The 12,421-nt window shown below is 35.1% G+C and overlaps 1 protein-coding gene across 3 annotated transcripts in view; it reads right to left on the reverse strand.

Annotated features, from left to right (window-relative positions):
- RASGRF2 (Ras protein specific guanine nucleotide releasing factor 2) overlaps positions 1–12,421 on the reverse strand; it is a 136,947-nt gene that overhangs the window by 55,915 nt on the left and 68,611 nt on the right. For all 3 annotated transcript variants that reach the window (XM_038170752.2, XM_038170751.2, XM_038170753.2), the window contains exons 10-15: positions 9,324–9,484; positions 8,238–8,304; positions 7,246–7,382; positions 5,083–5,165; positions 2,789–3,037; positions 2,094–2,482 (exon numbers count right to left, since the gene is read on the reverse strand). In XM_038170752.2, coding sequence (XP_038026680.1) covers positions 2,094–2,482; positions 2,789–3,037; positions 5,083–5,165; positions 7,246–7,382; positions 8,238–8,304; positions 9,324–9,484 — 1,086 coding nt within the window. The remainder of the gene's footprint in view (positions 1–2,093; positions 2,483–2,788; positions 3,038–5,082; positions 5,166–7,245; positions 7,383–8,237; positions 8,305–9,323; positions 9,485–12,421) is intronic.

A 12,421-nucleotide genomic window follows, 5' to 3' on the forward strand; every position in this document is an offset into this window, starting at 1 on the left:
AACTGTGCTATAAAGTAAGTCCTATAAATATAGAAAAATATAAACTTTGGAAGTGGGTGAAGGAGGTGAAAATTCCGGAACATAAATGGGCCACATTCAACAAGAACAACCTCCACCATAACAGTAAGTCCCGGGAAACTGAATTTGCACATTATATTGGATTTAGCATAAGCCACTTTTGTTTTTCTGGAAATCTGGCAGTACCAGAGCAAGAGTATTAACCATAATGAGATGGCGTCTCCTGATTAAATAGAACTTGTCTCTTTACCCAGAAAATTTCTGAAACAAAGAACCATGTCTGGATGATGTGGAATGTGTAGATCGTCATTCTGTAGTTCTTCTGATACCCATTTCCGTTCTCCTTGTGATATTTCTTTTTAAACTTACTTCCTGAATATGCTACAAGCAGCCTTGTGACATAAGGACTTTCCCTGGGAGAACAGAGCTAGCTAGTTGCTAATTCCCCCTGAATGTGTGGAAACTGTTCAGTAGGAGATCCCCAAAGGAATTAGAGACTGCCATTTAGCAATTAGATGAGATTCTTGCCATTTCCAAACGTCCCTCATGCTGCCCAGATGACACTCCCAGCTTTGACAGACTGGTATGCAATATGTTAACACCTCTGCCATAATGCCTGGTGCTAACAGTAGACCAGAAAAATCTATTCTTTAGTAGGTGTACACTTAAAGTGTAACAAAAAATTACATCTAAGACTGCAGTTACCTATGTAAAATTCATCTCAATGCATGGCCTGCATTTTGGAACATGCTATCACATTGATTTGTGGTTACCCTAGCGTACAAGAAGAATTTGCCCAACCCTACATAGTAAATAATATATTTTATTTTGTATGTTAGAGTCTGTTATGCAATTCATTTAAAAACATCCAGCATGCAGAAAAAATGTGTTTAAATATAACAGCCAATCAGCATTTTATGAAAACATAAAGAACTGGCAAGCATATGCTCCTAGAACACTAACGTGGCTAACTTGCCTGATGAAAAAATTATGTGTTAAATAATACATAACACACTGTAAAAAAAATGCATCAGTAGGAAGGAGACAATACTTCAATCATATTTTTCTTAGTTTACTTTTTGTAATTTTTTTTCTTCTTTTCTCTTTGGTTTCATCAATTTCTAACGTTAAAGTGGTTGTAAATAAAATCAAGGCATATTCAACTCAGACTTGGTCAGGTTGTAGCTCAGGCCCCAGAGGACAATTTCTAAACATGGTTTTTAGTAAGAAAACAGTATTTTTGTATTTCCTCATTTTCTGCTTAACATAACAACCATACAAAAAATTAGGATATATTTTTATTCCAATTGAGAAGACCACCTCTCCATTCTCAAACAGTGATGAGAAATAACTACTCACCCATGCATCCTACGAGATTAGAGCTACTTTCTTGCTTTGAGCAACTTAAATGACTCTATGGTTCTGTATGCAATGCTCCCATTCCATATGTCCACAGTGAGGTTTATATCAACTAGCTTTCTGAAAGTAATACCTATTTTAAGGTGTCTCACAGAGGCCACAGCGGAAAAGAGGCATTTGCACAGGTGCAATTCATCTTTTTTAGATGTCTTTCTTCTGGATTGATAACAGTCAGGTGACGTGAATCTCAACAATGCACCAAATGCTCATATACATTATTTGTTCAGATTAGTGATGAAATCCTTCTGAAAAACTAGCCCTGCTTTGTTAAAGCTGCCAGGTTTTTACATTCCTGTTTCTTTTTCTCTTAATATTTTACTTCATGGGACAGCTCCAAAATCTGTAACTCTCAGGAAATTCAACTGGTATCAAGCATTTCTGTCTCTTTCTCCTAACACTCTTCCAAAGGGAAAACAGACAATATAATTCTGCCATACTGCTATTCATATTAAAAAGAAGTGGAAATGCAGTGGAAATGCATCACAGCCTCTACTGGAAAAGAAATAGAATATTTTATTATCACAGGCTACTCTGATCATGAAACAAAAAGAAATAAAAAACAACTGCTCCGCAATAATCTGACATAAATTAAGCTTTTATTAGAGACAACTCTATTTAGCAGAAGTAACATTCAGTATTCTGTAGATAAAGAATACCTCTTCGAATGCTTCTCCTCAGCTTGTTACAGAGGTCAATGCGAGGATTCTCCAAGCTGTCCTCTATGGAGCCAGGGCTTTGCTCAGGAGAGGAGGGCCCTTTGCTAAGGTCCAGAGGTACCTTGCTACCTGTTGGCGGAGGAGAGGTGGCCGGGCTATAGGTCGAGGTAGGACTGCTCGCCACAGATGAAGTAGTGAGATCAAGGGCACCAATTCTCGAATTCAGTGGTGAAGTCAATGACAATTTTCGAGTTCTGACAGGTGAGGAAGTTCTGGAAAGTGACAGTGGAGGAGGAGAAGAAAACTTGCGACAGAGATGTGGTGACTTCCCATCAGCTAGGTACTCTCCTCTGTTATTTTGATTGGTAGCAAAAAATAACTCCAAAGACCTTAAAGTAAGAAACAAAAAAGCAACATCATAATAACAAATGCAAAACAGATTTAGGTGATAACACTTGCAAACAAATTTGTGCATGCAAAATCTGTATGACACTTAGTCCTCAAAGCCTGGGTCAAAAGTTGAGGCATATTTATCTAAAAACTTGCATCCTATTTACAAACAATGAACCTTTTTCTTAGCTTATTTACATAACAAAAAATCATGTTTGAAAATAAACAACGTCCCAGTAACTCTGTAAGAAATTAATCATAGAAGAAAAAAAAAAAAAAAAAAAAAAAAAAAAAACAGAGCTCACCTGACTGGAATGGAAGTGAAAGGCCGTCTGTATATGTCTGAAAGTTTTTCCAGTACAACAGCTGCAGTAGTAAATATGCGGTAAGTATGTAGGAAAGTATTCAGGAAATCAATACTTAGAAATCGCAAGTCTGTTAGCCTCTCCAAAAGCCGTTCAACACTTGCATAACGGATTTGAGGTACTTTGCAGGAATTCAGAGTTTTGCTGAAGCAGATATCAATGTCATCTCTATGAAGACGAGCATCGGACCTACACAAATATTAAATTAGAACATTTCACCAAAGAGGAAGAGTTATTATGGCACAGCAGTGATATCACTTCAGTTACTACTGTCAACAAAGAACCAGGAAATATATACCTCTATTTTATCAACACAATAAAACTCTTCATTTGTGGGAAAGCCTGCTTCCATTCAGTTATATTTTATGTCATAATTGGAGCCATTTTGATTCATTTTTGGCAAATAATTAATTTACATTTCAAAACCTAAGAAACCATTAATGAAGCCTACATTTCTGAAGTGGAACAGGAGACAGAATTGTTACCATTTGTCTGTTTTAAGCTGTTGTGCCATGTAGACCTACTGCAATGAGAAGCGTTCTGTAACATAACTTAACTGCTTGCAGTCTTTTCTGCTGGGATCTTGCTTTATAAAATAAACTAGTGGACCCCAGCAAAAGACAGCAAAACTAACTCCTTATTTAAGCTTAAATCTTGCTTTCAATGTACCACCTGCACTCAGGCACCAATAATTACTTAGGAAAAAAAAAATAAGGAAAAAAAAAAGAAAGCAGAAAGAAAACAGGAACAGAATGAAACATCTCAGCCTTCAAGTAAGAACACCCCCTTTCCCCCCTCCCCTCCTTCTTGGACATCACAACAAGAATTAATCACATATATAGTCCTACTCATGATGTTTTTTTCTAAATGGGGTTTTCCTTCATTTTATCTAGCTGATGCTTTAGTCTACAGAAAAACAGGTTGGATGCTACGTATAGTATATTTCTATACTGTTTTGTGTTTTCTTACATCATCAAATTATTCTGAGCACTTCTCAGCTGCATTACTTAAAATACAATTCTTCTTTCTTAAGTTGGGTCCTCAGAAAAGTGGATTTTTTTTTTATTTCATCTAAATATATTTGTCCAAAGACATTATTTACTATCATACTTTAAAGGCCAATGAATGCTAAAAATCAAACTGATGATTAAAATTTCATAAAGGGAAGAACAAATTTGTATGTTGTTAAGATTCTGTGTGTTTTTTTAGAATGAAGATTTTTTTTCCTGACTTTTTGCTTTTACTTTTCTGTAATATACTATTTGAAAAAAAGATACTAATGTTAACATTCAGTAGGTAACATAAGTGTTTAAAAACTGTAGAATTCCTGGAATTAAAATGAAGAAAATAAAATGTCTTCTTTCCAGTGATTAAGGGCATGTGCTGTAGCACTGTGTTCAGATGGGTACATTCTATTTCTTAACATTTATATTTGATATTGGTAGGTAAAACTGATGTAAATACAGAACTGTAGAAAACCCCAAAGGTAAAACTATGTTAGAAAGTTGGAATCAAGTACTGAAATATTGCCTACGAACAAAAATGATTCTTCTGGAAAAAATAAACAATTGAAAGAAGGCAAGAGTGAAGGAAGAAGGTTTATGAATAATAATTGTTACTTTGATGTGATCAGTTCAAATGGTAAGAATTTTTTTTCTCAGATATAAGAAAAGGAAAAGAAAAAATTTGGCTAGTAAAGCAGAATACTTCGGAAAAGGATACTTTTCTGTACTCAACCCAAAGTGTGCAGAAATTTTAAAATATATTTAATAAAATTATGAGTTGTAGACAGAAGACAAAAATCTAACAGAATTAAATTACTCATCTGAAGCATAACTGAATGCAATTTCACAAAGAAGAGAAAAATCTGAGCTGTGATCCTATACTGTCCAACACTGTGAATTAAGACTTTACCATCTTGAGTTATTCCTACCCCTTCAAGAAACAGATTGAAAAGATACATGTTGGGATATAGAATTAATTCCATTCAACAAAAATGGGAAAAAGAAAGAGAGAAAGAAAGAAAGAGAAAAAGAGAGAGAAATAGAGAAAGAGAGAGGAAGGAAGGAAGGAGGGAAGGAGGGAGGGAAGGAGGGAGGGAAGGAGGGAGGGAGGAAGGAAGGAAAACCAAAACAAAAGGCTTCATTTTCCAAAAACACATTTTCTTTTGATAAAACTTCTATTAAAAACCAAAAAGGCTATTTTTCTTACTAGGAAAAGAATGCTGCACTTACTTTATCATATGTGGCACTGTGACTTTAGAATTTTCTTCAAAAACTATGGTCATTAAACCATTGCACCGTATGTTATCAATGCACTGTGAAAATAAATATTGAAAACTGTTAGCATCAAAACACACTTTAAGAGGACTTACTTCCACACTGTTAGGATCACTGTAAGCCTACAACATAGCTTTCATAGGGCCTAAACTGACAGGTAAAAAGAATTTTCGTAAAAAAAAAGCAGTGATGGAAGAATTACTGTGGACATGATTCTCTAGTCTTTTTCCTTTGATTTACACAGCTGCAAGTCCATGCATCTTTACCAGCACACTCATAAAAGTCAGCTCAGAATCTCTTTTACACATGATTAGGTATTTTGAGCTGGAAATTAAATAGCCATGAAGTTCCATTGAAACTGAACAAAATTAAATACCTCCAGCATCTCTTGAAAAATCAGTACTGGAAATAAGTTAGAATACTTTATACATAAAGTGAGATACAGAGATACAAATAGCTTCTAAAAACACACTTTTATTGTTAATAATAATAATAATAATAATAATAATAATAATAATAATAATAATAAATCAAATGGTGCTATTATTCTCAAATACAGATATGAAGCTGCTGTCAGAGGAGTCCATTGCATAATCTTGTATAACAGTTTTGGGCTAGGCATTAGGATCTGGAAGAACACTGCTGGGGTATGTTCACAGAACACACTGCTTTGAAATTATAGGCTGTCCTGTCAAACAGAAGTTTACAAGTTAGTCAGTCCTCAAAGCAGCTCAGTGCTGGTGGTGCCTAAGTACAGCTCAAAGCCATTTGAACAGGCCATTTGAACAGCATTTTCTGCTGGTTTGTACTTTGATGTAGTTGAGGTAACACCACAGTCTTTGATCTTGGCAGTGATCAGACAGTCCACTGGCAGAAGAGGCTTTTATGGTCTGCAACAAATATCTCATACATAATACTACAGAACTATACTATAGTACACAGATACCATCTTTCTAGCTAAGTTATTAGTGTAACAGGAATCTAGGGTCAAATCAATCAACAACAACAACAAAACAAAACACACACACACACACACAAAAAAAAAAAAAAAAAAAAAAAAAAGCACTTTTCATAAGAATCCTATAGTTTGAATGAAAGGAATATAAATTCAAGAAAGCTCACTAAGAACATACCATCAAATAAGACTTAGATGCCATATACATATGTAATTTAATAAAATATGCAGAACTCTGGAAACCAAGACACATTCTGTGGATGAACTGCAACTACATGTATACACTTTCATTTGCAAACATTGTTGGGAGAACACACCTTAATCAAAAAAATGCTTTCTATATGCCCGTTTTTGTTAGTGTAGTTCCTACGTTCTCCTTGAGGGCTGTAGCCAGGACAAAGAGAAAAAAGTGCTTCTGGGCAGCTGATTCAGTAATTTTTTATGACATGGTTTCTGCTGGTAATGGGCTCAGTCAGAAACATGATTTTGTTTTCAAGAGACCCGTGGTCTCAATTCTGTAGTGGTTCCATAGTACCAGTTCCCCCTTCAAAATGCCTGTGGTGTTTGCACAGGGTCTTAACCCCTTACTATTTTTTTCTTTTAAGGTGATGCCTATCCCTTCATCATCTCTTGCTTCCCTTCTTTTGTAAGGCTGGAGGTCAAGCTCTTTCATTCTCACACTGCTAACGGGTCTCAGCTTTCTCAGGCTTTTACTTATAAGATTCTCTTAATCGTTGACCCCAATCCTCTCCAGAATCCCTGTCTTCAATAGCTGGAGGAGACTTTCCTTTCCTCAAAGATGGAACAAGAGAATAAAAGTTTCTTATGGTTATTCCCTGGCTATCTGACTAACCCCTTCACTCTTTGCTCTCTCAGCTATATGCAGCTAGTTATATTTACCTCTACCTTACTATGCCAGTTCCAAGCTTTGCAGGCATGTAACTGTCAAGTTGGCTGTGGAGCTTTTCACTTCTCATTGATACACATATTTCACTGATGACTCAAATGCAAGGACAAGATTTTGGGGAAAATAGGTAACACTAAAGTATCTTCACAGTCAATCAGCCCTCAAGAAATTATCAGCTCACTCTTGAATTAGTTCTCAGAAACACAGAATAAAATAAGATCTCATAACAAACAAGATAAAGAATGTAGTAAGCTACCTGACTTATATCACTTGTCCATGCAGCTTTCTCCTGACGTGAAGGGGCTAAGAGGACAACAGTAAAAGAAGGAGCATCCGTAGGTTCAACTACAAGCTTGAAATCAAGGTGTCCAAACACCTGTCCAGAACTTTTTGCTTTACAGTGAGAGGAGTTAAAAAAAAAAAAAAAAGTCAAAATGTGAGCTTTCAAACCACAGAATAAAGAAATAATGTTTCCACTTAGAGTGGAAGTTACTTTAAAGCATTTCTCTGACAAAGAGCAAATCCAACTGGTGATCCAAGACAGTGATTTTGTTTTTCCACATATACCAAATAAAAAATAAGCTACAAACATGCAACAGTGAAAGTTGCTGTAAATTACTTTTTAAAATGTCAAATAAGGCTAGAGTCCTTCTAACACTTCTTTGTTAATATACTACAGATATGCTGAAATCAATGAAACTACTTTCACAATTCAAGTGCGATTCTTGCCTAAAAGTCCAGCATGGAAGCCAAACTGAGTAACAGTAAAATCAGCTTGGGAATGTGTTTTGTAATTTCATTTGAAGAAGGTTGTAATCAAGATTTGCAGGGAGTCCAAGACAGAAACTTTCCACTAATTCTGCCAACTCACTCAGCCCCCATGTATTTAAGAAACTCAATTATCTGTTTTGTCTTTCAAGACGTTTTTCCTTCCTTCCAAGATCCTCAGGGTGAACTTGTATACAAAAGTCAGCAAATAATTTGTCACATTCTTTCAGCCAATGTACATGAAAATCTTATGTGGGATGTCAACAGCAGGAACAAACAAAGCAAAACAAACCCTTATGTAAACCAGCATGTCCATTATGAAAACATCTATTCTACACAATCAGTTAACTGAGTTATTTCTCTGGTTTCATGAACAGGGAGAACTTAACAATTTGTTTTTTATGAAAAATAATCAAAGGGTAACAATTTCAAGAACATTCTTAGAACTGTAATTACGACAAACATCTGAATGTAACTTACAGTCATCATCAGCTGCATCTGTCTCCTCAACCAGTGTGCACTCTATTAAAGACAGAACACCTCCTGTCTGTGAGAACAAAGCACGTTTTTCATAAATGTAGACATCTGATCCTATTTGCCATTACAAATATTTTTAAACATTGATATACCTTACTGTATGTTTTTACATTACTCAGAGCACTTATGTAGGTGTATCAGTTTCTAGATGCATATTTTTCCTCAGGAACCAAAACCACCTAGATTAAATATAATATCTTTCTTAGGCAATCAAATCAATAATACAATTAAATGTGCCAAATGTTTTTCCTTTTTACTACAATATATAATTTATCTCATATAAAAGCTTGATCACAAGATTCAAAAATGGTTAGAATTTCATCATTTTCTACTGAATTTATATCAATTTAATGCTTTTGGTTCAGTTACACTTAATTTACTTTGCAAAATACATTAATTACTTAAAGAGTACAAAGTGAGAAAGCATACAAAAAGTAATGAAAGTGACTCTCTTATTAAGCAGTCTTAATAATATCTCAGAAATAATACCTTTGTCAGCCTGAAATTCTGTTCAATATACACCACTCTAAACTAATTCTTCTTTATTCACAAGCCAACCCAAGAAGGCCTGATTCTCAACTAATACAACTAGAATATTCTTAGAAGAACATTTGGTTTGAGAAAATATGCTGTTTGGAAAACAGAACTAACTTCTAAAATTAATTTTATTAAGAGCTCTGGAAATTATTCCTTGCTAAATCCATGGGGTTGTACTGGCTGATATGTACTGAAAACTGACTCACAGTCAGTGATAGCATATACAGAGGTACACACTATGTCCTGTTTCTAGCCCCCAAATTATTAGGATTACACAGTTCTGGAAAAAGAAAAAGAAAAAAAAAAAACTTATAATATTTTATTATTAAGAACTTTGGCTGAATTTTATTATTTGCAGCAAGAAGACAGAGCAATCAATTACTTCATCTCACTTCTTTTCATGATAACACAAAATCTCAGGTTAAAGCCATAAAATATTGAAATTTCACTGAAGCTGTGTTTTCATTTCATAAACTGAGTCATAATCTGTACCTTGAGCAGATGCAGTTTTCCTCCTGAACTTCTTGTACATATTAAAAAATGCTTTGTAAATAAGAAGCACTGCCTTTCTCCTTCTTTTTTCAAAGATAATGATCCCAGACGAACTTTACTAAGTTTTCCCCTCTCAACTGAAGGGACTTGAATAAGGGAACCTAATAACAATCAAAATGAAAAACATACTGTAACAATAATAATATTTGGTAGGTGGTGTGTGTAGTGTTAATCCATCAGACACTATGACATTAAATCATGCAACTTTTCATTCTATAAAGTACTAATACACATCAATATCTGTTTTAAACACAAGTCATTCATATTTCTTTGTACCAGCTCATTTTATTTTTTAGAGTGAGTTCAGGATAACCGTTTTACACTTTTTTATGGAGAGAAAAAAGTTTGTCTTTACAACAACATGCTTAGAATCAAGCAAGCACAGTCTAGACCTATACTTATGTACATGCCTGGACCAGATCTTGGGCAAATTTTTATGTATCTTTAAGACATTAATAGTACATTGTTCAGAAAACAAAGCTGAACAACAACTCCACTTTTGGCAGCTGCTAGCCTTGCACAAGGTATATTACTTTCAAGCTAAAAAGACAGAGAATGAAAAGAGAATGTTTTGAAGGAAAACAGTTTTCTGTGTGTGCCTCTGTGCAAGAGAGACGGTAATGAAGCAGGTTTCTTCTTATCTTCCTACCTTACATTGTGTAAATTTCAGTGCTACACAGCTCATCTAAAACTTCAGAACTAAACTGAATCTCATTATGTAGGTCTGCTGTGCAGAATTCCAGACTGGGGAAAAATTCTGTACAGTTTCATGCCTCAAAAACAGTATCGGAGCAACATTTGCATATTGATATCACCATGTGTTATTACTTCTGATTTTGAATGTGGAATCAATTTTGACAGCGAAGTGCAATTTGAAGTTCACATACATGATCTTAAACTTATGAAGAAATGATGACAACATTCTGAAAAAGCTATTGTTTCTAAACTTCACATTTTTCTGCATTTAGTTCCCCTTATGTATTTAATTAGTGTTATTAATATACTTGAAACGTATTATCTGGCATAGCAAAATATATACTGGTAAACATAACATTATAGTAGACTTTGACAGCCATTTCACTTTTAAATTTAATGATTTGTGTCACTGCAACAAAACAGTGATGTTTTACTCCAGAAATTTGCAAAGGTATGCAACATTTTTGAGGTTCACCTGAGTTCTAACAAAAGAAAAAAAAAAAACACTATTTGTTCTACAATTCTCTTGGACAAAACAGTGTATTTATCTCTACTGTAAAAGATAGCAAGGAGATCATTCCCATGTGTTGGAGCTGTGATTTCTCTGTGACATTGGTTGTCCCCCAGCTCCTAGTGCAAGGCCAGTACTATGTACAAAACAATTCACAAGCAACTTCCCATCCCAAAATTCTTAGTGTAATTTTCTCCTGAAATTCCCCCTACACATTTTGGTAACAACATTCTACTTGTTCTTTTCTTCCTATGCTGCTCCTTAGAAAAATGTTGTAAATATAATACACATATACATATATCCTTGGAACTTGATTTGTATTATTTTTTATTTATTTATTTTCTTTAGAATGCTTTTAGGAATACCATATTCTGTTCTGCTAAAATGGGATGAAGGTTAAATGGTGTACTTGTGTGGACCTGAAATATCACTGTTTAAGGTAAATCAAAAGAAACTGCAGATTTTAAATGCAGCAGAAAGACAGCATTATCTGTCTTTGATGCTGAACTTTCACAGAGAGAAACAGATTTCTGTGTGGCTGACATCTAACAAGGCCCTTGTGCATTCCTGTGAAGCTCTTGTGATTAATGAAAATGATTTGCCTGACATGGCTTCTATTACAGATTTCCTCTTAAGGGGAAAAAAAAAGTCATGATTGGCCAGTATACAGCTGCAATAACTGAGTGAAGATAATTTTGGAATATTCATTAATAGTATATGATTTGGACAATTGGTGTAATCTGAGGAATTTTTACCAAGCTACAGACCTAAGCACATTCAGTACTCACACTTCAATACTGCTAGAATAGTCGTAATAGCTCATGTTCAATCCAATGAGTACAAAGGGTTGTATTTAAACCAAACAACAACAACAACAAAAAACTACATTGTATTGAGTGGTTTACAAATTCAGTTTGGCTTTCTCCACTGGGGAAAGTTTTATTTCACCATGAGGGTGGTCAAACAGTGGAACAGGTTGCTCACTCGAAGCTGTGGAGTCCCCATTCTTGGAAACAATCAAAACTTGACTGGATATAGTACTGAGCAACCTGCTCCAGTTGATGCTGCTTTAAGCAGGTGGGATTGGACTGGACTATTTCCAGAAATCCCTTCCAATGTCAACTATTGCATGACTTTTTAATTGTGATATATTTGTCAGCAGGGGTAAATTCAGTGCAGCTGATGTAAGGAAGAACAGACAAAGTATTTGGTGGCCTCTGAAGGGCCGCCAGATGACAGCCTTCCGGGTGTCAGCCAATGTTGTATTACAGACTGAGACTGCTGTTTTAACTTTAGACTCTTAAAGATGATGTTCCTTAACGGTTTGCCTTGACTTACAGAGTGCCTGGCAATAAAGTCTGTATGTAAATATGAGAGAAATAAAAGGGAACCCCAAGAAACCTGAAGAGGATTCCAAAATACACATTGCAAATGTAAATGAGGGAATTCCTATGGTCTCAACATTCTTCACACAGTCAAACTCTTAGAAAAATAAAGTATGTAACGTAGATACAATATGGCAAAGATGAAATGGACCTTCATAGGAAAAACCTGAATAAAGGCAAAGATACCTATCCCTTTCTGTGCCAGAAAGATGTTTCCTGTACCAGTCTACACTGATGAAGAGGAAGAAAACAAGCCTAACTGAAATGAGAGGAGACTGACGTCACTCTCAAAGTGACCCTACAGTCAGATGTGAAAGGCAAATGGGCTTGGTATTACTTCATTAGCTCAATTCAGATTTCTGCATTTGCACAGTATCACATGTATTAGGTATTTTAAAAGATAAACTTTGATGTAGCTGTTCTTAAAATAACACCCAAAGGTGCAT

Source organism: Anas platyrhynchos, chromosome Z (genome assembly GCF_047663525.1).
Source record: "Anas platyrhynchos isolate ZD024472 breed Pekin duck chromosome Z, IASCAAS_PekinDuck_T2T, whole genome shotgun sequence".
NCBI classification, from domain to species: Eukaryota; Metazoa; Chordata; class Aves; order Anseriformes; family Anatidae; genus Anas; species Anas platyrhynchos.